We start from the raw sequence: 27,767 nt of genomic DNA on the forward strand, positions 1-27,767 counted from the left end.
GACAGAAGTGGGAGCTATCATCAGAGCCAGACTCTGCTCCCACTCAGTGCTAACTATAACCTGCTATAAGCTGGGGCAGGTTCCTTCAGCTCCTACACACTGCTCTCTATTTCTAGAAGCAGCATGAAATTCAGTGAGCGTGCAAAGTATTTTTAAGGAGTGGAAGTGGTACATAAGAGCTGGTTGCTTTTCTATCACAAGCAGAAGGTGATGGGACCCTCAGCTGGCCAAAACCAGGAAGCTCTCCCTGAACTGCCAGCAAAGGGCTGCGTTACCAGGCTGCCTTTGCAAGAGCTTCAGTGTGAATCAGAATTGCCAAGTGTGTTTTCACCACCCAAAAGTTAAAGGCATCCTAGGTTTTGGTCGAGGTGGCTGAATGGGAGGCACCAAGCACACGACCACTGCCCTCACCCAAGTGGCAAACCACCCCCCTCAGTGCCAGGACCTGGCACACACGTGACATTGCTAAAGGCACTCCAAACACACAGCACTGCTGGAGCAGCCCATGCACACAGCTTGCTTTCCTTGCCTTTTGCTGAGGCACATCTGGAGGGCTGGGTTTGTGTCCAGTCACAGGCCCTGCTTGCTCCAGGAGCTCTCCCAACACAGGAGGGGCTGCAGTTTGGATATGGCACTGCAGGTACAGACAAAACTGCCGTGTTATCACCTCAGAGTTCTCTCTTTATTCCAGAAAGCCTCTGTGATCAACCTGTCTCCATGATCTGCCCGTTCTGGCTGCGACCTTAATCCCAAAGACATGTTCCTGCTGATCTGTTTTAATGACCGGCACTGAACCGGCTCAAAGAACAAGAATCAGAAGGCAGGTCCTGCTGAGAATGAGCAGTGGGAAAACAGGACTGTTATCATTCTCAGGCTCTTTTCTACTCTGCATCCCTTCCCCAACCTCCTTTAATAGTTCCCTCTTTGGATCTGCCTGCCAGAAAAAAGAGTTAATTTTTGAAAAAGATAATTGGGTGTTTGAAGAGCAGGAATATGAGGCTTGATAGGTATTTAAATACAAGAACTTGTTCATTCATATTTGAATTAAGTTCTACCTATTGAGTCCCTCTAAACCACCCCAACTAAACCGTTCTGTTCATTCAAACATGCTCAGTAATCGAAGATCCCAAAGAGACAAACAAATGCCCATGAGCTCAGAAACACCCTGCACCACACTCAGCCCCTCTCCACTCCTCAGAGAGCCTGACTGTGACCTCAAAGTTGGAAAATATGGGTTCTGACCGGCATCATACCCTCCCTGCTCATGGCAAGAGAGATGGTGCTTTGGGTATCTCACAGCCATTGCTGTCACACATAGAAGATTCCAGACTGAGCCGCAAGTCCGCAGAAATGGAGACTAAGGCTTTGTCTGTACTCATCTGTGATCTTTATGAGGAGATCTGGTTTCTCTGCAGCAACAACACCCTCTTCATTTCCCACGGGCTGCAGCGGAAACCTCCCTTGCCACGCACTGCGCTTCCCAGCTCATTCTGCGATTAGGGCGAGCATTACCACGCTTTGGAAGGGCCAAAATGCGCACCCAGCGACCTGCCAGCCTTCCCCCTAAATTCACACACAGCCAGGAGGAAGTCATCCCGCAGGACTCGTGTCCTGAGGCCCTGAAGCACTGAGGGGCCCCAGCTGTCCCAGCAGCCTACAGCACTAATTAATTCACTTTGTTCCCGCACAGCCGCGCCCGCAATGGTATCACCCGCGCCCGCAATGGTATCACCCGCGCCCGCAATGGTATCACCCGCTCCCGCAATGGTATCATCACCCGCTCCCGCAATGGTATCACCCGCTCCCCCTCCGCGCCCCGCCCCAATGGTGCGGCCCGCCCGCCATTTCGCCTCCCCCCGCCCTTCGCCCCCACATTTCGCGCCACACCGCTGGGGGCGGCCAGGGGGAGCAGCGCCCCGGCCAATCAGCGGCGGCAGCGGCGCCGCGCGCTCCTTCTCGGGGCGGGGCCGGAGGGCGGCTGCGGCCCAATCGGCGGCGGCGCCCGGCGGACGGGCCAATCGGAGCGCGCGGCGGCGGCGGCAGCGCGCGCCCTGCGCCCGTTTGGTTTCCGCCGCCCGCCACTTTTGCCGCGAAAAAGTTGGGAGCGAGTTCCGGCGGGGAGCGAGGTGCGGAGCGGCAGGGGATGGGGATGGGGATGGGGATGGGGATGGGGATCGGGATGGGGATGGGGATGGGGATGGGGATGGGGATGGGGATGGGGATCGGGATGGGGATGGGGATCGGGATGGGGATGGGGATGGGGATGGGGATGGGGATCGGGATCGGGATCGGGATGGGGATGGGGATCGGGATGGGGATGGGGATGGGGATGGGGATCGGGATGGGGATGGGGATGGGGATCGGGATGGGGATCGGGATCGGGATGGCGATCGGGATGGGGATCGGGATGGGGATCGGGATGGGGATCGGGATGGGGATGGGGATATCCCTGGGGCAGTGCGGGAGAAGAGCGCGGCCAGTACGTGGGGTGCGGTGAGGGGCGGTCCCGCGGGGCATTGGGTGCGGGGCGGGGCGGGGGAAGGAGGCGGCTGGGGCTGACCCAGCGCTCTTGCCCCGCAGCGGAGCAGCAGCGGCCGCGATGTCCGGCTTCGACGACCCCGGCATTTACTACAGCGACAGCTTCGGGGGTGACGCGTCTGTGGACGAGGGGCAGGTTCGGAAGTCGCAGCTGCAGAAGCGGTTCAAGGAGTTCCTGCGGCAGTACCGGGTGGGCACGGACCGGACGGGCTTCACTTTCAAATACAGGTGCTGCTGTGGCCCCTTTTCTCCTTCTGAGCCCTGCCCATCCCCACCCGCACCTCCAGTTTGCTCTGAACCTCTTTCCTGCAGTGTACACCGCACATACACAATAGCCACTTTGTCTCTTCTCACAGGCCATGAAAAGCTCAGTATTAAGAGATGTTTGTATTTAACCTGCTAGAAAAGCAAAGGTCTGGTGTTCTCACAGATTTTTAGTCAGCCACCCAGTGGAAAAGGTAGCAATAGAGGGATCCACACTGCCAGGCTTTCACTTAAGTCTGAGATTCAAGGTCTGTCTTTGAAGTAGTAGTGCTTTCTGGTCTGGAGAATTGTCTGTGTCCATTAAATCAGTGCACCGCTCTCCACATGTACCTTCCAAGTTTTTGAAGTTCTTTTGGCCACTCTTTGCCTATGCAGTTTGGAGACACAGCATTGAGAAAACATGGAGATACATCATAATCAAGGGCTAGAACAGTCTTTCACCTCTGAATTTCATTAGTCCTCTCATTTTTAAGAAAAATGTTGCCCTGTTATTATTTCCTTTGTTTTAAACCACATCTTACGTACAGTAGTTATTATCCTACTTAGAAATTTTCTCCTCGTTTATCTGGTCATGTAGCTCCAGTAAATACTTCAGACTGCCACTAAAGCACTGGTGCCCCTGGTCTTATGTCACTTTTCCAAGTGGGCTTGGGTGAAAGATTGCCCAGGTTCCCCTGCTCTTCTCCTGGAACTCACCTAATTTTCCCTGCTTGCTTTTCAAACCAAGGACTCCCTGCAGAACCTGTCTTTTCTGATCCCTGCTTGTTCTAAGGCCACTGTGGGTGACTGGTGCTTTCTGCCCTGCAAACCTTTGCTGCTTCCTGCCTTCCAGGGATGAGCTCAAGCGGCACTACAACCTGGGGCAGTACTGGGTGGAGGTGGAGATGGAAGACTTGGCCAGCTTTGACGAAGATCTTGCGGACTATCTGCACAAGCAACCAACAGAGCACCTGCAGCTGGTAAGGATGGAGGTTGGCGACCTCATTGGCAACTTAGAATATTGCCACGAGAGCAGCTCTGATGTTCTGCTGTAACAGACCCACTGATAGCCCATTGTTCCTCTTTAGTTGGAAGAAGCAGCAAAAGAAGTTGCAGATGAGGTCACTCGTCCTCGCCCCTCTGGAGAGGAGACTCTCCAAGACATCCAGGTGATGCTGAGGTCGGATGCCAACGCAGCCAACATCCGCAGCCTGAAGGTGAGGTGAAGTGTGTGGGTGTGATTGCAGGGGAGCTTTTGGGACCTGGTCACATGGCTCAGGACACAGGTCACTCACTGATTTACAAGCTGCATTACTCTGCAGCTCAAATCTGACTGCAGAAGGCTGTTATTGCTGGCTCCTGTTGCAGGGACATTGTTCTGGTAGTGGTGCTCTGCACAGAGTGTTCTGTCCTTTGCTCTCATGCTTTGTAGTTTCCCACCCATCTTCCATTGATGGCTTTCTCACCTCCCCTTCACCTTTCCGTTTTCAGTCTGACCAGATGTCCCACCTTGTGAAGATCCCTGGGATTGTAATTGCAGCAACCCCCGTGAGAGCCAAAGCCACCAGAATCACCGTCCAGTGCCGCAGCTGCCGCAACACCATCAGCAACATCGCGGTGCGCCCAGGCCTGGAGGGCTACGCTCTGCCCAGGAAATGCAACACGTAAGGACTGACAAGGGCATGCCCCAGCCGCCTGGAGGGCGAGAAAAGACTGCATTCCCTCTTCCTTCTCCTGCTGCGTCCCATGCATTGCAGGATCTTCTCCCTGTTCCACAAGGCAGCAGCACCTGCGCTGCTCTGCCTCCACCCTTTGTGCTGCCCCTGTGCCAGTGTGCAGTTCTGGCTGGCAAGTTCTAGCTGTCCCTGTGTGGTCATGCTGGTTGTGACCCTGCACGGTCAATGCTGCATGCAGTGCTGAGTGACCGTGTCCAGGCAGTTCTTTCTATTCATAGGGAGTTTCTCCTGTTGTACCTGAAGGTTCATGCCTGCCTCCAGCTGTCCCATAATGCTGTGTTAAGTTGCTCTCCTCTTTTCCAAACAAACTCCTTGCTTCTACATTCCAGCTCCTGAGGGGCATGTTTTGTGTCACCTTCCCTAGGGATGCTTTTCTGCTAGCCTTTTTATCCTGCTTTGCAGCTTTTGGTGCCTCTGAGCACTGTGAGCATTAGACTGCCATTGTGCTGCAGCTCTCAAGGCAGCCAGTCTTGGTGGGTTGTGTCTTTGGGCTCATACCTGCCTGTATTTATTTTCTGCACCTGAACTCTAATGCAGCTTGAGAGGGGTTTGGGCTAGGGAATCATTCTTGAGTGTGGTCTGTACAGCACCTTGCTCCTGATCCCTGACTGCATGAGTGCATCTGCTCTCTGGTGTTACCCTACCTGAAAGCCCTGCATGGAGTCAGGCATCAGTTGTGCCACTCTGAGACAGCAGCAGGACATGGAGCTTCTCTTTGTCTCAGAGAGCTTGTAATCTAGCTAGGCAGACATGGCTTGAGAGACTGGGAGGTGGATGTCAGCCTTGTCACATTGCTAATTTCTTTCTCACCAGAAACCACTTAACATTTGCCTTGTGCATGAGGTTATAAAGAAAAACGCCCTGCCGTGTCACTGAGTCTGTGCTGTTACCTTCTGTGTAATTAATGAATTACCTTCCTGCTTGTAGCTAGCAGGGGAGGGGTGGGAGGCAGGGAGAGTGCTCAGACAGGTGTCACCCTGCCTCTTCATCATGTACACATTTGGCATTTGTAGAAGACAAGACAGAGGCCTTGCTGGCCTTTGGTCTGGCCCTGTGTGTCTGCCCTTACCTGCTGATGTGGCACTGCTTGGAAGGGGCAGCTGCCCCTTGCTGTCACTGCTGTCCCCTGCACAGGTGCCTCCAAGGGGTGCCTCCAAGGGCTGGCTCCTCAGTGCTAACAGCCTCCCTCTCTCTGCACAGAGAACAAGCTGGCCGCCCAAGGTGCCCTCTGGACCCTTATTTTATCATGCCAGATAAGTGCAAGTGCGTGGATTTCCAGGTCCTGAAACTGCAGGAGTCTCCAGATGCCGTGCCACACGGGGAGATGCCCCGGCACTTGCAGCTCTACTGTGACAGGTAGTGGCACAGCCTTCGCACCCTGCCCCCGCTGGCTGTTGCTGGTGCCATCATTTCCCACCACCATCCTCTGCTTTTCCCTGTCTCCTCTTAGGTACCTGTGTGACAAAGTTGTCCCAGGGAACAGAGTCACTATCATGGGGATCTACTCCATCAAGAAATCTGCACAGAGCAAGAACAAAAGCCGTTACAATGTTGGGGTGGGCATCCGGAGCGCTTATATCCGCGTGGTGGGCATCCAGGTGGACACAGAGGGCTCAGGTGAGGGCTGCTTTTGGAGTGCATTTGGTCTGTGGTGGTATCCTGGTGTTGGGAGACACTCCCCACACTGTTCCTGAACAAGGTGATCCCTCAGCAAGAAGTGTTTGAAGTCACAGCCTTCGTCCTTCTCTGCTGCTTATGTAACACAAGGTTAAAGCCATTCTGGGGTCTGACTTGCCCTGGGCTCTCTATGGTCATGTCCTGTAAGGCTTTTTCTCATATTAAACGAGGAGGTCTCAGCCTGAGTCCTCCAGGGTGTTTAAGTGAGAATCTGCTAAGCCATCCCTGAGGATCCCGGCTGAAGTCCTTGGTTAAGATCGTATTTAAAATGTGGTCCTGACTGTAATTCTCCCTCTGGTTCCAGCAGAGCTGCTTTGCCCAAGATACTTGCTTTTTCTTACTGGTCTTTAAGGACACAGCCTGCCTTGTTGGGTTAGCAGATGCTTCCCCTCTCCACCCTTCCCAACTGGTGGCACTTGGCATGATTTTCAAAAGGGGATTTTGGTTGCAGTGTGCGTGGGGGGAGCGATACAATTTCCTTTAAAACCTCCATTTGTTCACTGTTGCATCGCTCCCCTCACCCCTGTACAGGACATAGCTTCAGTGGCTCCGTGACCCCTCAAGAAGAGGAGGAACTTCGTCGCCTTGCTGCCATGCCCAACATCTACGAGGCCATTGCCAAGAGCATCGCGCCCTCCATCTACGGCAGCACTGACATCAAGAAGGCCATCGCCTGCCTCTTATTTGGAGGCTCCCGCAAGAGGTGGGGAAGAGTCAGCCTTTGTTAGCAAAGTCAGTGCTTTGTTATCAAAATAAAGGCTCACCAACTCTGCTCCCTCTCTTCTTCCCAACCCCATCACTCCAGGCTCCCGGATGGCCTGACCCGCAGAGGGGACATCAACTTGCTGTTGCTGGGGGACCCTGGCATGGCCAAATCCCAACTGCTGAAGTTTGTTGAGAAGTGTTCGCCCATTGGGGTACGTGGCTTGAGGTGCCCATTTGTAGTGCACCCCTTTTCTCTTTTCTGCTCCTTGTCTAGCCCCAGAGACAAGACTGTGGTCATGGCAGACCCCTGCCTGTGCATCCACAGGTAATTTTGCTGGCAGAGGCGTGACCTGCCATTTCTAGTACTAGCCTAGAAGGGATGGGGAATGAGGGAGGGAAGAGGAAGAAGGTCATGCCTTTTATTATGCTGTGAGCCAGACTGTTTGCAGATGTCCAAAGACATGCCTGGTGCTGCTGTTTATTGTTGAGACTTGATCAGCAGAGGGGCTGGCTGGTCAGGGCAAATTAAGTTGACTGCATCTCAGGCACAGACCTCCAGCTTGAGCCCAGGCATAGAATTATGTTTTCAGCTGTGTTTTTTGTAGTCTCTATTAAACTCAGCCTCTGATTGTATTGTTCCCTCTAGGGGCAAACAAAGCTAATGCAGCAGCCCACCAAACAATGACTCACTCCCTCTTTTGTACTTAATATCTGTGTTTGTGTCTGCATACCCTCTGGTGTGTCACAGCTGCTTAGTCTGAGGCTTGGGATGAGGCAATAGCCCTGCTCTTTACCCAGCACATCTGCTTTTTACATGTGCTGAGGGCTTTTCCTGGAGGTTCTTCCCCCAGGAGCTCTGGATTTTGTGGTGCCGGGGAGGTTTCGTCTCTCAGCTGGAGCAGTGGGCTCCTGGGTGCTGCTGCAGCTGATGTACTGTCCCTTTCCTTGTTCCACATACCACTAGGTGTACACCTCAGGAAAAGGCAGTAGCGCTGCTGGCTTGACAGCCTCAGTGATCCGTGACCCTGTCTCCAGGAATTTCTTCATGGAGGGAGGAGCCATGGTGCTGGCAGATGGAGGAGTGGTGTGCATCGATGAGTTTGACAAGGTACCTGTGGAGCTGCCTGGGTGGGAGTGGGAAGGAGAGCCCTTGGGATGCCAGCCTGTCCCAGCAGAGCCCAGAGGTACAGGAGGAAGGGCAACTCCTCTGAGACTCCCTCACTTCCTTTCAGGGAAGGTCAGGGGGATGGGGTTGCAAGGGAATTAAGTTACATAAGTTACATCCTGCCCTCTTGGGCAGAGGTCTTCACAGAGCTTTATGCTGGGGGTCACTTCAGTAAGTGTGTAGCAGAGGTCTGGTAGAAGTGACTGATGGTGACCTTTTCTCCTTGCCTGGTTTCTCTCACCTGGGATGCCAAGATGCGGGAGGATGACCGTGTGGCCATCCATGAGGCGATGGAGCAGCAGACCATCTCCATTGCCAAGGTGAGCTGTGCATTGAGCATGCTGCCCTGAGGTGGGAATCTGAGAACCCAGTAACCACTGGTCACTCATCTTTTGCCAGAACTGTCCATTTTAGAGTCCAGGCAGTGATATTGATGGATGCTGGTATATCTGGTGAGAGATCAGTCAGCCCTGCCTGGAGGCTTTGGGCAGCCTGAATTTCATGGCTTCTCCTTGCTGGTGGCTGTCAGGCTGCACCTTCAAGCCCATGCTTTGTGCCAGAGCTGCCCAGGAGGACTCAGCCCTGTCTGCCCAGTGTTTGTCTCAGATCACAAACCTGGGGTGAGGTCTCCTCTGTCTCTGCCCTTGACAAGAGGTTTTAAATGAAATTACTCAGTGCTCAAGTCTTAGCTGAAGCCAGTCCACTTCCAGGAGGACATGTGGGTCCATCCCCACCATTACAGAGCAACTGGGTGCTCCTTATGGGGCTTTATTTAAATGCACGTGATTGACAGTGAGTCCTTGAAAATGGCTTTCAACCTTTCACTGAACTGATGACCTGCTGTGACATGGAGATGGTCTTGACACCATCCTTTTTTTTTGCCTTCACGCACAGGCAGGAATCACAACAACGCTCAACTCCCGCTGCTCGGTTCTGGCAGCTGCCAACTCCGTCTTTGGGCGCTGGGATGAGACCAAGGGCGAGGAGAACATTGATTTTATGCCCACCATCCTGTCCCGATTTGACATGATCTTCATCGTTAAAGATGAGCACAACGAGGAGCGAGACATGGTGCGTTGGGCTGCGCGGGTGCGGCTGGGACTCACGATGCCTCTTTCTTTGGGAGGAGGAGGCAGGGGCATTCCTGCTCTCTGACTGCTTTCTGCTTTCCCAGACACTGGCCAAGCACGTGATGGCCTTACATGTGAGTGCCTTGACGCAGACCCAGGCCGTGGAGGGTGAGATCGAGCTGAACAAGCTGAAGAAGCTCATCTCCTTCTGTCGGACGTGAGTGACGAGCGTGTCTTTTTGGCAGCGCCCGGGCTGCGCCGTGGGAGGCAAACCACCCAGCACTCTGGGTGACCTTTCTCTTAACTCCTGCCTTGAAAAAAGGGTGCAAGAGGAGCTCACAGTGGTGCTGCAGCACCCCAGGAAGGGAGGGGTGCCCAGGGGACCCTCCCCAGGGGCGCTGCCTCCAGCTCCTGTGTCCCCTTGCAGGAGGTGTGGTCCTCGGCTGTCGGCAGGGGCGGCGGAGAAGCTGAAGAACCGCTACGTCCTGATGCGCAGCGGCACCCGCCAGCACGAGCAGGAGAGCGACCGCCGCTCCAGCATCCCCATCACTGTCCGGTGAGCAGCGCCCCCTCTTCGCCCCACCAAAGCCTCTGGGATTAGGGCTGCATTACTGGGCTTATCCAGGAAGGGGCTGTCGCAGTGCTGCGGTGTGAGGGTGTGGCCCTGAGCCCTGAAGTGCTGTGGGGGGAGGCAGGAGGTGCCTGGAGTGGGATAGGTGGGGATGGCAGGAGGCGGGGGGAAGAAAACGCCCCTGTGGCTGCAGTAGAAAGCAGGGAATGTCTCTGGTGGCTGCAGGCAGCTGGAGGCCATTGTGCGCATTGCCGAGTCCTTGGCCAAGATGAGGCTTCAGCCCTTCGCCACCGAGACAGATGTTGAGGAGGCCTTGCGGCTCTTCCACGTGTCCACGCTCGATGCGGCCATGTCGGGCAACCTGTCAGGTGAGGAGGCGATATTCTGTGCTGGGGGTAGGAGAGACGTGCTGGACCTGGCTGCTCAGGGCAGGGAGAGACCAGCTCCTCTCTCAGCACCTGGCTGTCAGGGGCAGGTGCTGGAACTCCTTCCTGAGCAAAGACAAAGCAATGCTTTTGGCAGCAAGGAGCCATCGTGGCTGTGGGGCTGTGCCTCACAGGGAGGGCAAAGGCAAATGTCACTGAGGATCTCCTATGCTGCTCAGGGGAGGGCTGGTCTGGCCCCTTTTGGTCCCAAGGGCAGAGTCTGGTGCTGGACGTGGTTCCTCAAACCTATTAATCCTCTAAGATCTTTTTCTATGGGGATGAAGACAATGTTTCCTTGGGCAGCAGCACAGAACAAAGGGTGTGAAGAAAGCTCCAGCAGTCAGGTCCACATTCAGTTCTGTGATTGGAGTGACACAGCCTTTTACAATGGAGTTGTTCATGGGTTCCCCAAAGTCTGTAAGCCATGCAGGTGTGGTGGGAGACACAGGAGATGGGCGCTGTGTCCTGGAGGGTGACAGCTGGGCGGCACAGGGAGCTCACACAGTGTCTCCCTGCAGGGGCAGAAGGCTTCACGACACAGGAGGACCAAGAGATGCTGTCCCGCATTGAGAAGCAGCTCAAGCGCCGCTTCGCCATCGGCTCCCAGGTGTCCGAGCACAGCATCGTCCAGGACTTCATGCGGCAGGTGCGTCAGGGACCCCATGGAGGCCTGGGCTGTGAAACCAGGGACCCCAGGCTGCTGCTGGGGGCATGAAACCCCTTCCTCAAGAGCGGGCCAGCGAGACTTTTGGTCATGCTTTAGAAGTTGTTTGTAGGGAATGGTGTGCAATGTGATTGCAGAATTTAAGGGGACTGAGATAAGTTTCTTCAGAAGCTCTGAGGTCTGGGCCTGGTTTGGGGTCCTGCCCTTGAAACCAGAACTGTTTGATTTGTGACACTGGCTGCAGTCAGATCTAAAGTAGGGAAAGGAAGCATTAGTGTCTTGGGCTATTGGGTTTGCTCCTTTTAGAGAGTCCTGGCCAGACATTAGCAGAAGTTGCAGGTCCTGCTGAGCTCCTGTTGGCTATTCCATGCTGGTTCATCTTCCCCCGCTCTCCCCTTTTGCAGAAGTACCCAGAACATGCCATCTACAAAGTGCTGCAGCTGATGATGCGGCGGGGGGAGATCCAGCACCGCATGCAGCGCAAGGTCCTGTACCGCATCAAGTGACCTCCCTGTCCCAGGCTCCAGGAGGGAACTGCTGCTGCTTGACACCTGCCCAGGAGCAGGCAGAGTGCCCCTGGGAGCTAGGGCCTGCTCCTGAAAGAAGCTTTTCCTTGGGGAGCCAAAAAGCCCCAGGCCTCCATCTTGAACCAGGGTTTGTGGTGGTCAGGGTGTCCCTTGTGTGTTCTGTTGCTGTATCATGTCCATGTTTCTTTGAACTACAAAAGCTTTTAGTTTGTATTAAAATAAAACCTGAAACTGGTAGCTCGGGATCTTTGCCCCTGAGGGGCAGAGGGGATGGATCTCCTTCCTCCCTTGAAGAGGGTGCAGGATTTGGGATAGAAAGGTGTCCCTCCTGCCTGCCCTCTGTTATGCACATACTCTCACTCAAGCTCCAGCCTCATGGGCAGCACCAGCAGCCCTGAAGGCAGAAGCTCATTTCTCACTCAGGGTTTGTCTACTAAGGCATAAAGCCTATTGGCACAGGCTGTCCAGTTGGGTTCGGCAGTGCAGGAGGCACTTTACCACTCCCTGTGTGCAATCTGCTGCTTTCTTCCCCCTCAGCCAGTGACAGTGAGGGAAATTATTTGCTGCTTGTTCCCTGCTCTTTGCTAATCCCTCTTTGCTCTCTTCCAGGGCTCCAGCAGGGACATCTTTTACCCTGCAGTGTTAAAGGGCTGTGTGAAAGCCTTGCTTGAGGCATGGGCAGAGCTCCGTGCTTGCTCCAGCGAGGATGGGGATGCAAGATAATCCCCATGAGCTATGTGCTGTCCTCCAAGTAGTCCCTGCCACCTCCTCCTTTATGCCAATGGCCTTGGGGAAGATCGTCCCACACACCAGGAGCCTCTCCTGGACACTGCCCCAGGGTGCCCTTGTGCAGTTACTCACCCTTCTGCATTTGCAGCACAACCTTGCACTTAAAAACTTGGCAGACTTTTGTTATTTCTAGCAAATTAGTACTGGCTCTCTGAAATGTTCTCACAAAGATGTATGGTGCTGGTAGGTCCCTGCTCTCAGCAGCTTGGGGCCACCTTGGCTGTGAGAGCACTGGTGGGGGCCTTTGAAGACAGCAGAGTGTTGGGTGAGCAAAGCTGCTGCACGTGGTGGACAGGCTGGTGCCTGTGTCTGCTTTCAGGCTGGAAAACCCTGGAGAGGTTTCAATAGCAACAGAACCGTTCAGGGCCAGCAGAGGGTACCAGAGCCTTGAGGATGCCAAACTGGCCCTGCTTGTGGAGCTGCTTCCTTCTCCTAGAGGGGAAACCAAGGAGTCCCAGTGGGCTGTGGAGTGTACACTCAGTCTGGCAGCTGCCACACGAGGGCTGGACCCCACTGCAGCACTTGGGGGTTCAACAACATCCCTCTGCTGCTGGGTTATGAGAGGCACATGGTGCACTCCTTATGTGGTTGTGGAGTTGGAAGTCTGGAGGGGCTGGGGTGGTGGTGGCATGGGAAAGACTGGCTGCAAATTAGAGAAGCAGCCTTCTGCTCTTCATTCTCCAATTGTTTTGGTTGGTGACAGCCACCAGCCTTTCTGGAGGGCTAGAAGGAAGAAAAGGCTGGCCTAGACTCCCAAAGAATAGGCCAGGATAGGTCTCTCATTCTCGTGATTTTATTGCCCCATGTTTCTGCATGTGTCAAGCACCTTGCAGTGCTTCTTGGAGCAAGCAATGCTAGGGCAAAAGGAAAACCCTTCTTTTCCCCTTAGGGGAAAAAAAGGCACCCTCTGTCCTCACAGTGCTCCCTGGATGGAAAAATAAGAGAAGGATGTTGCTGCTCCATGGAGGGGATCATCTCCAGGAAGAAGAGTCAGTGGATGTGGGAATAACAGCCACATCCTCCCCTAGAAACCAAAGTTCTCAAAACCACCAGTGCCTGTTAGAAAGCATCCTGCCCTCCTCACGAGCTTGCAGCATCAGGAGGGGCTCTCAGAGCAGGGTCAACACAGGCCTGAGGCAGCAGCATGGTATCGTGGCTGCTTTTCTGCCACAGCCCCTGCTGTAGTAATGGGTCCTGCAGGTCTCAGCCCCTGCCACGTCCCCACAAGTACCTCTGTCCTTGCTCTGGAGGTGCAGGCAGTATCTGTCTGGTCTTTCTTTCAGAGGTGCACAAGAGCACGGCAAACAGGTGAGTGTGGGAGTATGGAGTCAGTACCCACAGCCTGCTGCCTCTGGAGGAGACTGAGCCTCTGCTCCCAGGCTTGAAAAGAACACCCAGTGATGGGGCTGTGTGGGGAGAGAGATGGGCATAGGGGAAGGGAACACAGTGCAAAGGACTATTTCCCTCGCATACCTTCCTTCCCCCCTTCCCTCCTTGCCTCCTTTTTTCCCCTCAGACACACCCTCATCATCACAATTTTTTTCCTGCGCTAGAGGAGCAATAGGATATGGCTGGATTTTGGCTGCTGCTGGCTGCCTGTGGTGGTCATGTGTCATTCAGAAGTTTTAAATGAGCAATCATCTCCAGGAACATCAAGCTGTGCTGGGCGTTGGCAGGTGTGGAGGTTGGAAATTCTAATTTTTTAATGTTGTATTCGTGACATGATAAGAGCTGAGGTAGATTTCTGTGCTGGGGATCAGAATGATTGATTTCTTTGTGCCAATAAACGTGTTGATTATATGGTATGAGGTTATGTAAGTGTACATACCATGTGAAACAACATCGTTTAGCAATTAATGCATGCAGTATTATCACAAGGAGCGGAGCTGGGATGTGTGCAAGTGGTATTGTTCGGAACTTGAGATCACTGGTTAGTGCTGACTTGTGTTGCAGGTGGAAGTTGTGTGAGGAACAGCAGTTCTCAGTTGGGTAGGTGCATGGCAATATCTACCTGATAAGGGATTGCTGGTCCTGTGGGTGAAGATGACCAAATTTTTCCTCAGATCATAACTACTTGATAAAGGACTGTCATCCTCCTGGTGAAGGTGTCTCTTCTTGGTCTCATCTGAAGTTCTGGCATGCTGAGATTTGGGATAAAGTCCCTTTCAAAGTGTCGTTAGATGACAGAAAATACTAACAAAGAGAGGAAAACCAGTCAGGCTTAGCCAGTTGGATTTGAACAGCACAGCATTCCCTTACCTACCCTGCTGACCTGGCCTTGTCCCTTCCTCACCTCAGTGCTGTCTCTGGCACAGGAAGCCCCTTCCCTACCCCTGGCTTGTCTCTTTGGGAAGCACAGTTGGATGAGTTTAATCACCCCAAACGAGGCAGGCACCAACAAGGATCAGGTGCCTTTGACTGAAAGCTTGGGCTGTTGTAGCAGACACCGACCTCCTGCCACAATGAATTAGTTCCTGAAGAACTTGCAAACCACATCTAATTCTGCATGAGATAGGTTCATCTATGTGAGTGGATCACTCCAAAGAGATCCAGTCCGCTGGGCTCTTGCCAGCATTTTTGGTTGTCTGAGGACATAGCCTTAAGCTGCACCAGGGAAGGTTTAGGCTGGACATTAGGAGGAATTTCTTCACAGAAAAGGTGCTTGGAATGGGCTGCCCAGGGAGGTGTTTAAGGAAGGACTGGACATGGTGCTTAATGCCATGGTCTAGTTGACATGGCGGTATTAGGTCATAGGTCAGACTCGATGATCTCAAAGGTCTTTTCCAATCTAGTTGATTTGTGATTCTGTGAAGCTCATCAGAATATTTCTGTGAAATGTCAGTGGAGCTCCACTACTGTAAAATCCAGCAAAGCTGAGTCATCACATCTGCACCACTCAGATTTCTTCCATCTCTGTGTGGGATGAGAGCTGTTGTAATGCAGCAACATAACCTCTGAGCATGTTGTGAGTGTCACTTCCTCCATAAAATAAAACAGAACCGAACTGCAGAGTCCTGAGGGCTATTGCTCAAGGATGTGAGATAAACACTGGCGAGTGGGATATGCTGATATGGGCAATGCGAGAAATAATCTCATCTGGTCCAGCAAGCACCAATCTCAGACAAATGAAGTTGGGACTCCTTCCCTGTTTCTGCTGCTGACTTACTGGACTAATTGAGCAAGTGACTTTATTTCCTTGCCTCTTCTGGATAATAACCCTTCTGGAGCACAGATCACTTCTTACCGTAATTTTGTGCAATGCCTGAGAGAACCAGTAGCCCAATCTCAGTGGCAGAGTTTACCTGCTGGTTTAAGTAACATTAACACATTCTACAGCTTCTCCAGCCCTTGTTAGGATGAGAAATTATCTCCTGCAGGCAAAGAAATTCCTGTGATTTGCTCTGGACAATGCCAGAAAAGGTAAAAAAATCAAGGAAGACCGTGGTACAGCAGTGCTGTGCTGCCATGTGGAACAGTGTGCGTGTCATGGGTTGGGGTGCCTGTGAAGTGCTCTGCTGCGCGGGGCTCTCATGATGAGTCTCAAGTCCTCTAAATTTCGTTAGCAGCCTTATCCCCTAACTCTGGGCTAGGTTCCTTCCAAAGCCCAAACTGTTCCTTCTCCCACAGCAGTGACGTACCAATGTCTACTACCGCTCTTTGTTTTGCCATCCTTTTGCAACATCCTTTGCTCTTTCCTGGACACCTCTACTCCAAGTGTCTCCCAGCAATCCCAGGCAGTCCAATTACTCCTCCTCCCCTCCGCTTCATGCCTCATGCCTGCTCTCTCTTCTCATCTGCATGGTCATCCCCTCCCATTTCCCTTCCAGGCCATTGTGGTCTGTCCCATGCCACCTTACAAAGTGCTTAGCAAAAGCCTCCCTGCTTCACAGGCAGGCAGGACATCAAGGTATAACTTCCTGGATCAGCTCTCAGCACTGCCGGTTAGGAACAGGACACCAAGGGACATTCCTCAGAGAACACTCCCTGGACCATCTGCTGCTTCCTGGCCATTCCTCTTCTTGCCCTTCAAATTCCACCCAGCCAAGGTGCTCCACCTCCTCTCCCCATTATTTATCTTCACCTTATCTTGCCTCCCTTTTTTACTTTTTCATAAAACTTTTTTTTTTTTTTTCTCAGACTAGAGTGTGGGTAATTTGGCCAGAAATCCCACAGATCTCTGGCCAGGAAAGCCAGGAAGCACTGGTTTATAAGCCTTTTGGACCCTCAGAACAAAAGCAGGAGCTCTATCCTGCTTGCCTTGATCCCGGTGCCTGAGGACTTCTTGCTGAGTAGGAAGCAGGTCTATCCATAGCTGGCCACATGCTGTGTGCCCGTCAGCACCCAGCACCTCTGCAGTTTAAATATGCATCTATAAATAGATGCCCAGGCATCCTTCCTTTCTGGAAATCCTTCACTTGATTGAGTCTGTCAGGTTTCAAACTGCACCTGGTACTCTTTAGACTCTGACACAAATGATCAAAAAGGTGAACTTCAGTATTTCACTAGGACTCTGGAGATAAGTGCATAATGTTGAAGATATTTATAAGGTTTTTAGAGAAACAGGTGACAGCTCATCTAGCATACAGGTAATATCATTGTCCTAGACCCTTGCACCAGAATAAGGTGCACAGTATACATTATCAGTTATCTTCCATTTGTGTTTTGTGATCAGGAGGTGTTTGGTGGTCTGCCCAGGAGTGCAGACTTTCACCAGTCTGGGAGGTTTGTCATTCATGTGGGTCCAGCAGGTAAAGGGTGAGGGCATGAGCTGGGGAGAACCAAAGTCACTGAGGAAAACAGCTTTGCCAGCACCACATGGCTCTAACAAACTGCTCAGTGCCAGAGTCCTACGTACCCGATGCTCAGTCCAGATCTTTTGGCAGCATAGCTCCTGCAATGGGGGAACTACACTGTCTGATTTACCTGGCTTCTTCTGAGGCAATTAAAATATCCTGGTTTCCACAGTAACATCACTACTGCCACACTGCACCAACATCGCTTTACTCTACCCTACTCAGGTACAAATGCAACTTACAGTAATAGATAAATCCCATGCAAAGAGGGTGAAGCTCCTTCTGCTGCATCTCTTGCACTGGAGAAAAGGGTAATGCTAGGTCAGAGAACCAGCTGAGAAGGAGAAGCCCAGCATTTGAGTCCCTTCTCTATGAGAAAAACCAGAAGACCTATTTGTTTGTGGCTCATGCTGCACACCCCAAATCCAGAGATACAATTTACAGTCATGACCTCTTCACCTTTCTTGCTCCTCAGGGGATAAAATGGTTTCCTGTTTATTTCAATGGGCAGCTGCTCTATCCACAGGGGAGAGCAGCACTCATGGTTAATATGGCTGATGTCCAGACACATTTTGCAGAAGTTGCTTGTTTGTTTGCTGGGCTGTCCAGCAGCTGCTGAATGTCCAGTCTTTGGGAATAGGAGACTCCCAGGCAATTCTCAGATGCTAGAGCATGGGAGAGGACTTGTTCCCCCACACTGGGATCAGCAGGCAGGAAAGAGGTCCCGAGGTCTTTTTCAACATCTGCCATGTGCTGATGTATTTTAGGAGCTATTAGGTTCTCCTTTGACTTCTTCACCTGGCTCATGCGTGGCCCAGAGTTGTTCTGTGTTACCCATGGGAGAGCAGAGGCAATGCTCTGCCTCGGGGTCTTATAACCTCAGTAAGTGCTGCCACACATGAGTTGGGGTTCATGGCCAAGACTATGAGACATCCAGCACCAGTGAGGGAAAATTCCTGGAGACAGTGCCCAGACAGGCAAGAGAAGTCTTGGGGTGTAGACAATCCCCAAAATATTATCACCATGGGAGTCACTCCTCAGGCTACTTTTGTGGTCACTTGGACAGAAGAAAATGTCCCAGGATGTGGAGGATGCAGCTCCAAGGAGGTTCTCTGCCAGACATGCTGTCACCATAGGCCATTTTTGATCTCCTCCATCAGCTTGGAAGAGGCAGTTCAAATTGAATACCCATGGGAAGGAAGCATCAAGGACAATTAAATGCAAGATAAAGACAAAGCCTGATGCCCTCTGTCTCTGTATGTTTCTCTGTTAACGTGAAGAGCACTTCCCATGTTTACTTTTCTTCTCAGCATCTGCCTGCCAGGGCTGTGTTGGTTGTTTATGTTTTTTGATGCCACATTGACCCAGATTTGGAACAGGCAGGTGGTGATCCAGGCAGTGGGTTTGTATCTGACTCTGCTTATGCAGTCAGCTATGAAATGCTGAAATTGAAAGAAGTCAAAGCTTAATCTCCAGTGACCCATACACAGGCATCAGAGTCACCATCAGTCTAGAACTGGGGCACTGAGATACAGGCTGAAAAGTAGAGACCTGGTAAGAGCTGGCCTAACGAATCACTTGTGCCCTCTGGTCGAGCCTTTGCTGGTACCAGCCCAATATATTTACTCACTGGCTTTGCTTTTCAGCAGCACATCCTGTGTGCACCTCCAGGCTGGAAAAGATGCTGGCTCACAGGCATTGCAATAGCCAAGGGCTTTGGAGAACGCCTGCTGAAGTGGTAATTTGTTTAAAGCATGTCATCCACCTGCTTTATGACATAAAAAAGAATATGAATGGTTCTGTTCTGGGTCACAGCAAGCAGCAAGAGGTAGGTGAAACCTGTACAGTCCAAATGACTATAACTTCTCTGCTAGTTGATTTCTCTGCTTTTTCTGGCCGCTTTTGTGGCCTCCCTCATGTGAAGGTGACAGCAGCACAAAAGGAGCAGTGAGAGGCTGCCTAGGGCACCACTGGGTGCTGGTGGAGGCAAGGGAAACATAGGACTAGTGGGAGCTGCTGGGAGGGGAGGTCTTGGGTAAAGCATGCCAGGGCAATCCCACCTCCCAGTCCTAAACTGGTTCCCAAACTGTTGCTCAGGACTGTTACAATCGTTTGTGGTGATCACATTTATTGCAGCAGGATGTCAGGAAGAGTCTTGCCTCACTATCTGGAAAGAAAGTAATCCCTGCTTCAGTGCATTTCAGCCAAATACACTGACAAATAGCAGAGGTGAGGACTGTAATATGTTAGTGGGAGAAAAAAGTGATTGCAGCACTTCTCTGCAGAAGGAAAATGGGTTTCTGTTTAAGCATAAGTTAAATATCAGAGAAATTATGATCTTACAAATGAAACATAACACCTCCAGGGGCTTATTCCTGTATCAGCTACTAATTTACTGTGTGACCTTCAGTAGTTCATTCAAGCTCTCTCTGCCTCCATCAGTTTTTTGTCAAACAAGCCCAGTGACAAATTCCTGTCTTGCAGAGGTCTTGTGAGGACTATGCATCTCCACGAGATCCTCACGGGATATATCAAAGGCAAAGTATTTTCTCTACAAGATCTCATTTAATCTCCTCACTCATGTAATGTGGCACATTAGCTCGTTGTGCTAAGCCTGGAGCCTCCCACTCAGAGCCCATCCCACCTGCCTCACATGAAGGCGTGTGTTGCCCTTCCGCAGCCACTTTTCAGCACACATCCTTCCTCTCCCCCTGCTTCCCTGGATATCTTTTTAGCCTCCCCAACACCTCCGCCCTTGTCGTAGCACGCCGGTCTTCACAGAAGAGCCCTTGCCTTGGCACAGATAGGCAAAGCCAATCACTTCCCTTTAAAGAGAGATGTTGCCTCAGCAACCAAAGTTTTGAAGTTGGGCAAAGTTCTGAAGAAAAATCCCAACCAATTGTGATAGGAAATGACACTCAGGAACAAATGTACCATGTTGCCATGGCAGCCTGAACACTTGCACAGAACTTGGTGTTTTGAAAATATAAAAAGACTGTGCTTCAAATGAGTCCAACTAACTTAATGCCTTTGTCAGGTAGCTGCACAATGCCAAGGGTATGGCATTTGTGTTTTATACCTGGCATGTCAATGACTTCATCATTTCTGAAAGTAACTTCTGCTCTCAGTCTGACAGATGAGTATTTGAGACCACACGTTCTTCCAGGTTGCCTAGTCTGGTATTGATCTGTTAGGGTTATTTCTGTCATTTGAACTCCATCAGTTCTTGGTTGTCTTGGTTTCCACATCTCTGTTTCATCTGTTATTTCATTTGGTGCACTTCTATGTCTCAGTGTCTGGGCTAAAAACAGCAGGTGACTTGTTCAAAGGTATGGGTCCTCTTGCTAAAACCACACTCTTTCTTTTGAGCCATGAGGTGCATTAGTGGCTGTCAGGGAACACAGACTTTTTCATTCAGCTATGTGATCTGAACCAAACATGATTTTTCTCCATCAGCTAGATGCCTTCTCCTAATTACAGTGAGGAAGAGGAATAATCAGCCTGAAGGTATTCCTGTGCCTGTTAGGCAGACTCACTTTGCAAACCCAAATGTGAACTGAATTCTTCTGAGAGTCTGTAAGACCATCCAGATCTGGAGTTCATCACCATTTGCCCTAGAAAGGCCTGATTCTCATTTGGCAGCATCTTGGTAGGGCTTCCTGTGACCTGGGAAGTAAGAGCAGAAGGAGGACAAGAAATTGAATTTTTGTGATCTGCTGCTGTTATTCTTCACTGTCACAGGCAGCCAGCCCTCTGGTAAAAGCAGTGTGGGTAGGAAAAGGACTGTGAGATGCAGTAGGGAAACAGGCACTGGTCCAGAGCTGAGAAGACTGAATCCCAGACGGTTCATAGAAGGAGGCAGATTCTCACTATTTAGCTGAGAAATAACCTGGGGCCCTGACACCACATTTCGTTCCTTGCTGGTGGAAAGCCGCAGCGACAACAGAAAGCTAAGCATGGGAACAGCTCTCTCAGATGGCCAGAGCAAATATGGCTTTGGCAAAGTCAACTCTCCTCTGCTGGCAGAGAAACACCTCAGCTGAGGATCCACCATACTACGGGTGCAGGGAGGCCACAGATGGGTCCCCATGTGCCAGCTTGGGCCGAGTGCATGCACAGAGCACGGTGACATGAGGACTTCCCACCTAGGCTGGGCCACAGCTCAGAGATCACATTCCACCATCATCTGGGACTTTTCTTTGCCCCTTGTCCACGGAGTGTGTTTCTAATTGCCAACCCTCCCTTGCATCACACCATCTGGGCTTCTGCTTCGTCATCCTTAGCATCCTCCCCATTGCCCTGGGTGGTCCAGTGCTGGCTGCGCTTCCTTGTAGACTGTGTGGGAGTGACCTAATTTGGAGAAATTGTGGGAGAACCATCAGGAAGCCCACAAGGAAGTGGGACTTTCTGAGCTCCTTGGCAGTAGCTCAAGCCACGTATCCATCTCCTGCAGCTCCTGGGCACTATTCCCTGGGTCATCTACTCCCTGGTCCATGTGTGCATCTCACCCCAAATGCTCCTCTCCAAGGAGCCAGTTTATCTCAAGTGCTTTGGAGAGAGGAGTCACTGTTCCTAATTACATGGCAGTACAGAGGTTTCTAGTCTTTCATTTCCCCTTGACAGTTTTATTATGGAAATATTTTTTTACTCTGGGCTCTCTCCTTTGTGTTTTTGTGTGGCTTTTACAATAGAGGCTCTTCAGTGCTTGCTCTCAAGCAGCTCCAGTGAGAGATTGGCTTCAGACAAAACACACAGCTGCCTCTGAGGAGGCAAGTAGAGAAATGCTGCCTGTTCCCTAAAAGCATGCTCTGCTCAGTCCCAGCTCACCAGCATCCACCTGCCTTTTCTTCTCTTGGCCTCCACAACTGCAGCAGACCTGAGGAAGGGAGTCAGTCCCATGCCCAGTGACAGGTTCCTCTTTGCAGCTGTGCTCTGCCCATGATGTTTGGGACTGCAGGCCTATGAGTTTCATCCCTCGTGGAGCTCCTCTCTGCCACTCCATCTAATTACTCTTTCCTATCTGCTGTTTGGACAGAGTCATGCCAATAGATGGAAGGGTATGGTACATACCCAGCAGCTGAAGATGGGATCTGGAAAATAAATGGAAAGCATGTGAGGTCACTCTAAATATTCACTTCAAATGGATCCCTTGATCTGAGCCTGTTGAGGTCTGAGGCAGTTTTGCTGGAGATTAATGCCACAATTATTTAATAAAGAAATTGTATAAAATCCATAATCATTAGTACATCTGAGATTGTTCCAGTTTACTAGATGAGTAAGTGCTCAAGCCAACAGCAACCCTATTTAGGAGGTTTATTTTGTGCCACGAGGGCTAAATATATTTGTGTGCCACACACTTTATAGACTTAGACAGAAACCTTTTCTCAGTCTATGTAAGAAAAAGCATAGAGAAGCATCATTAACCCAAATTAAAGTATTGCCCTGCCCATGATCCTGTCCACCACATTTTGTTATTTTGCATGGAATGGGTCTGTACCTCTCGGTGTACAAGGTATAAGGGTATCACAGTCACCATGTGAGAACAGGGCATTGAAAGTAGATTGTGTGTACCCCAGCCCAAGGCAGTCAACCTGCCCCAGCAGTGGAGGCTTTCAGGGAGTGGGATCTGTGTAGGGTGTTCAGATAAGGAGGGAAGGTCTGTTTCATGTTATGTTAGTATTTTTCACTTGTGTTGTAGTTTCTATTACTAGGGATGAGTAAAGTTGAATTGGTGGGAATGAAGTAGAACTGGTTTTCTAGGGAAGTCCCAGTGGATCCGTGGTGGTTGCTTTTCTAATACTTTATTGCTCAGAGTTGACTCACTCTGTCCAGAGGGGACCTGATCAGCAGCAGCAGAAGCTGCCTTGCAGGACAGAGTGGTGACGTGGATTTTTCCCAGGATGGTGAAGATGACCACGTGCCATTACCTCTGACAGTTCCTCACAGAGCCTGTCAGGAAGGTTTCTGCAGTGTGGCTCTGTGGTTGCCTGCAGTTTTGGTGCTTGGGCTTTGATATGTGCACAAGTTTTTGTGTGTGTGCACTCATCTGTAAGTTGTAAATTACTGTGCTGCTCAACCAAATGACACTGTAGCTCCTTCTCAACACCCTTGAGAACTGCTGTCTGGAAACACTACCAGCATAAACAACCAGGGAGACCTGCAATTTTCCACATCCCAAAAGAGGAAAATGGCTCCAATTTTTCCCATACTTAATTTTTTTTTTTTTAATAAAGGGCTTATGACTGAATGAATCCCTGCTTTCTGGTCTCAGCAACTGGCAGAAAGCACTGTTTATAGTGTGTGTACAGATGTGCAGAACCAGCCCAGTGCCAGGGCTGGAACAAGGCCCTGCCACCCCCGGTTTGCTGAACTGTAACTGCAGGAATTTGTTATAAAGTCAGGGAAGGAGGAGAGGGAAGAAGGAGCTGAAGGTCACACAGGATTTTGGTATGTGTGTGACAGAGCAGAGAGGGTGGCATCACTGACAGTGCCAGAAAGAAGGAAAAGGGGCAGATGAGGTGTTGGTTAGCAAGAGCTTCTCCTAGAAATGTGTTCTTTACCTAAAAGCTGTCTGCCCTCCAACGAGGCATGCTGTGACACCCCTGAGGCAGTGGGACTGGATACATCCCAGCTTCTTGCAACCAGGGCAGAGCTATTCTTGTGCCCTAGGAGTGGCAGGGCTGCACTCTCCCTTCTTGTGGGCAACCTTGGGGCTGCTAGTTTGGCTGTGCACTGATCCAGGCTTCACCTGTGACCATTTGCTAACACCCAGTGTGAGATGCAGTGTAAAATGGGTTTTCCAGTAACTTTCTTCAACAGATCTCCCATCTCTCACACCAGGAGGGCCAGCATGTCCTCTCAGGACTGGTTTGCACCCAGCCCCAAGCCTGAAGACACTGCTGCTTTGAGGAGACAGTGGAAGCATATCTCCCATGTCCAGAGGAATGTGCAGAACACAGCAGAAAGAGATGAAAGCATGTTGATTAACACCCAGGACCACCTGAAATCAGAAAGGAGGTGGGAAGCATTATCGCTGAGTATTGAGGCCATCAGGCTGGAGCTGGAGGACCGCTGAGTGGAGCAGGCAACGACAGGTACATAGAAATAAATGACTCACTCAGAAAAAGGTCAGCCACCCTTGATTTGCCAGAGCCAATTTGTGGTGAGCGTGCAAGCTGTGACACGCAGCAGTGACCATTTTCAGATGATTTGTTTTGAGGCCACCGTGAATCTCCCTTCTTGGAAACCCTTGCCCTGAGAGCTTTCAGCCAGCAACAACTCACCCTGAGGAGGGTTGGAGGGGGGCACAGGCAGGGGTCTTTATTGGCAGGCAAGGCTGGTCAGCAAATGGAAAACTTTAGTGAAATCAAAAACATTAGGATTTTTTTTGGCAAAACTTCATGTTAGTATTGTTTGCTTTCTCACAGAGAAAAGAAAAATGTTGGGATTTCAGAAGGAAAAAAAACCTTTTTTAATTTTCAATTCTTCATTTTCTACGAAATCCAGAAGTGGAAATTGGTGAAGATGGCTTCATGAAGATAGATTGAATGAAGATTCATCTTGGAAGGAATAAAATAGGTAATTTCTAAACACATTAAGGGAAAAGTGAGATGATTTTCCACAAGTATTTTGTCATGCTGTGTTGCATGTCTCTCTCAGTTTGCACAGAGGGTCATTCCATGAGTACCTACTTAGGACACCCTTTGGTAACAACATCCTCTCAGCAGAATTACCCTGGGACAGCTCAGATAACCGAACAAAACATTTCTTCTTCTAAAAACATCTCCCATGAAGTCTCTGGGCACTCTCAATCTCAATATTTAAGTGGAGTTTGAGAACAAGATGTGATTTGGTCATTACAAACTCCCACCCTTAAATAAATTTACATTGGTGTTTCACAGGAATGTTTACTCCTGCTTCCCTGAGTTCCAAAAATCAAACAAATGGGTTTTGCTTAATTAAAAGCACTCTGCAGGGGTGGTCCCCTAGCTGGGAGATGGGAGATGAGGAAAGGAAACAAATGGGGGTAAATGAGATGTATTTCTTTGTAGAGCAATTTCTGAGAGAAATGGGTCACGATCTGGATGTGCGTGATTTATATGTTTAAAGTGAAGGTTGAGCTACCCCAGCCTAGGCCTCAGATATGGGCCTCGGTGAGGCCTTGGAGCCTGTGGCGCAGTTAAGAATAAGTTTGTGGCGCAGTCAGAAATTATGTTAAGGTATAACACAGTGTACTGAACTATCTAGGTGTGAATTAGTATAGGTCTGCAGTGTGAAACTTTGGCCACCTTAAGACAGGAACAAACAATGTTTGCTTGCCAATGAGAGTGTGCTCACGATTGTAAACTATCTAGAAGTGTATAAAAACTACTGTCTGCAAACGATAAAGGGAGAACGTCGGATTAACCATATTGGTTTGGATCTGCCTTTGTTCCTGTCCAGCTCACCTTCTTATTTTTGGTCCCTGTTTCATTTCTTCTTCTCTTGGAACTGCAGATCTGTGCCAGGATCTCCCATTCCACAATTTTTTTAATACATGAAGTTGTTTGGCTTCAGAGTTAAAAATCCATAAAGCAAACCGATTCATTTTAAGTTTCCCATATGGATCTCAAAAAGAACAAAATATTCCTTTGTACTGGAGCACAGTTGGGAGTCTTCAGTTGTTTTTTTGTTTTTTTTTTTTTTTTTCCCATTTTTTCTTTATCTGCTCTGGCAGGGTGGGATGTGTTTCTGAAGGGTGTTATACTTCTCTGTCCTAAGCAGGACTTTCTGTTCCATGGCAGAGAACAAGCCCAGTTGAGAGGAGTCAGGACATTTAGGGACAAGGGTAGTGTACATGCTGTGCTCATGGAAGAGTGCTCTCCAGAATCCTGGATCCTGAAGACATGGGAGCCTTTACAACTCCATAATTTCCAAGGCAGGTTCATGTGATTCATGCCAGTGGAGCTAAGGTGAATGGAAGGTAAAGAAAGACATGGTGGTACTAGCCTGAGATCCAACTTTCCTTTGCCTCTTCCAGTAGGCAGTTTTGCATAAGGAAGAGTACAGCATGCAGGGTAAGTCCTAAGTGGTGTTGCCTCAGAAGAACCCTTCTGAAAATCAGTAGTTACAGGAATTCCTGAGCTAGGGGATGCTTCTGAGTGACTGTGTTTAATAACCACCAAAGAAGCCAGTTAAAGCTACCACAACACCTCATCAAGACATTCCACTGGAGCAATAATGAGCATTTTTTGCCAAGATCCAGAGAGCTTTTAGTGCTGTCATTTTAACTACATTTTTATACTTGACAGTTTTCAAAACACTATAAAATTATACAAAAATGAACTGAATGCTGTTCTGCCTATGTTGGATTGTGAGGTGGAGCTGAATTTGGTGTTTCAGCTTAGCCTCTGTATTGCTAGAGAGATAAATACTTCCAGCACCCTGATGGTGAGCAAAAAAGTTTCCCAATCATAAAGGAAATTGAGAAAACAAGTAACTCTCAGCTCTGATATTATTTATAAGATGAGAATATTTCCTAGTCTTGTGAAATAATGTGCAAAGCTATTTTCATAGAAAACTTTTGCAGAGCATCTCAATGCTGAATTCTGTGACCAAAAAAGGGTGGCTTGGTGTTTCTGAACTGCTTTTCCTAAATCTAGGTAGTATATAGGACTTTTCACTGATCTTAGACACTTATTTGGCTCCAGAACACGTGGCAAATCACAGTGTTCTGGAGCCAAATGGTGTTCCTAGAGCCTCTCCTGGTACTGAGCTTACCCCTTCATATGCAAGCAGAGGTTACTGTGGAGCATTCACCTTATGAAAACGTTCCTAGGGTGATGGAAGAGGGAAAAGTTTAAACAGCTGTTGAGAAAATAGGGTTATGCAGGAGTGAAATATTTCACATAATAAGCAAAACTTAAGAAGTAAGCCAAACACCAGGAATAACAAAACAACAGAAAGAAAAGCAGAAATATTTTGAAATACATCAGTGCATCCTCATAGAGATGCCCTTTAATCAACCTAGTGCCATTGGATTTGTTCCCTCCTCACCATTTAAGGAGCTCCTTGCATTTTCTGTGCATCATTGTGACATTGATCCTAGCATGCCATGAGTAATTGTGTTTTCTTTTAGTGAAAATTTCCAGCCCCCAGCTTGGTTTCCATAGCCATGTTCTTGTAACCATTCTTGAGAGGGTGCCTGATATTGTTCCACTTATTCATTAATAACATGTGTTGTGGCTTTTTCTGATGTAAACATTAGCCAGTCTTTCATTAGGTTTTTAATAAACTTGTCCACCACTACATACATTAAAATGAAAAATTATCAATGACCCCTTTTGCAAGTCATTAACGATGACACGCAATTTGGCTGATGAATCACAAGTTTGCTGTAGATTTAGGCTATGTTTGTGTCCATCTCAGTGGAACCTATCCCCTTCTCCATGGTAACTGCTCTGCCTCTGACATCACTAGCCAAAATAGAGCATGGAGGTTATAAAATCCTGAGGGGGTGTGGGGTGGGGAAGAGTAGAGACAGAGAGAATGAAAAAAAGTCAGTAAAGGAAACTTCCTTAACGCTTCAGTCACCAGGCAGTGCCCCATGCAGACAAAAGACATCTGAAATCTGAGAAATGGGGATATCAGGATTCCAGAGCTCAAGATTTGTGTGAGGTTATTGAAACAATTGGGAAAGCAAACCAATCTGTGACTTCTTTTTGGACTGAATCACGAAGCACTTTATCCATATAATTTTTCTTTTTGGCATCAAAAATCTTCTTCATCACAAGGAGGGTAAAGAGCCTGATGTTGGGAGTCAAAAAAGCTCTTTGACAGCTAGGGACAGCCACAAGAGCAGGAATCACAGAATAAGTGTACTAAA

At 49.8% G+C, this 27,767-nt stretch overlaps 1 protein-coding gene across 1 annotated transcript; it reads left to right on the plus strand.

Moving 5' to 3' along the window:
• The first annotated feature begins 2,134 nt into the window (after positions 1-2,134).
• MCM5 (minichromosome maintenance complex component 5) lies at positions 2,135-11,552 on the plus strand. Its single transcript, XM_068191110.1, has 17 exons — positions 2,135-2,139; positions 2,594-2,766; positions 3,635-3,761; positions 3,870-3,998; positions 4,273-4,445; positions 5,718-5,873; positions 5,968-6,134; positions 6,726-6,897; positions 7,000-7,111; positions 7,864-8,007; positions 8,319-8,384; positions 8,959-9,135; positions 9,239-9,351; positions 9,562-9,690; positions 9,931-10,073; positions 10,649-10,776; positions 11,199-11,552. Exons 2-17 carry the CDS (start codon positions 2,600-2,602, stop codon positions 11,298-11,300), a joined length of 2,205 nt encoding a protein of 734 aa, XP_068047211.1. The 5' UTR covers positions 2,135-2,139; positions 2,594-2,599; the 3' UTR covers positions 11,301-11,552.
• Positions 11,553-27,767: the final 16,215 nt, after the last annotated feature.

Source organism: Anomalospiza imberbis, chromosome 5 (assembly GCF_031753505.1).
Source record: "Anomalospiza imberbis isolate Cuckoo-Finch-1a 21T00152 chromosome 5, ASM3175350v1, whole genome shotgun sequence".
Taxonomy (NCBI): domain Eukaryota; kingdom Metazoa; phylum Chordata; class Aves; order Passeriformes; family Viduidae; genus Anomalospiza; species Anomalospiza imberbis.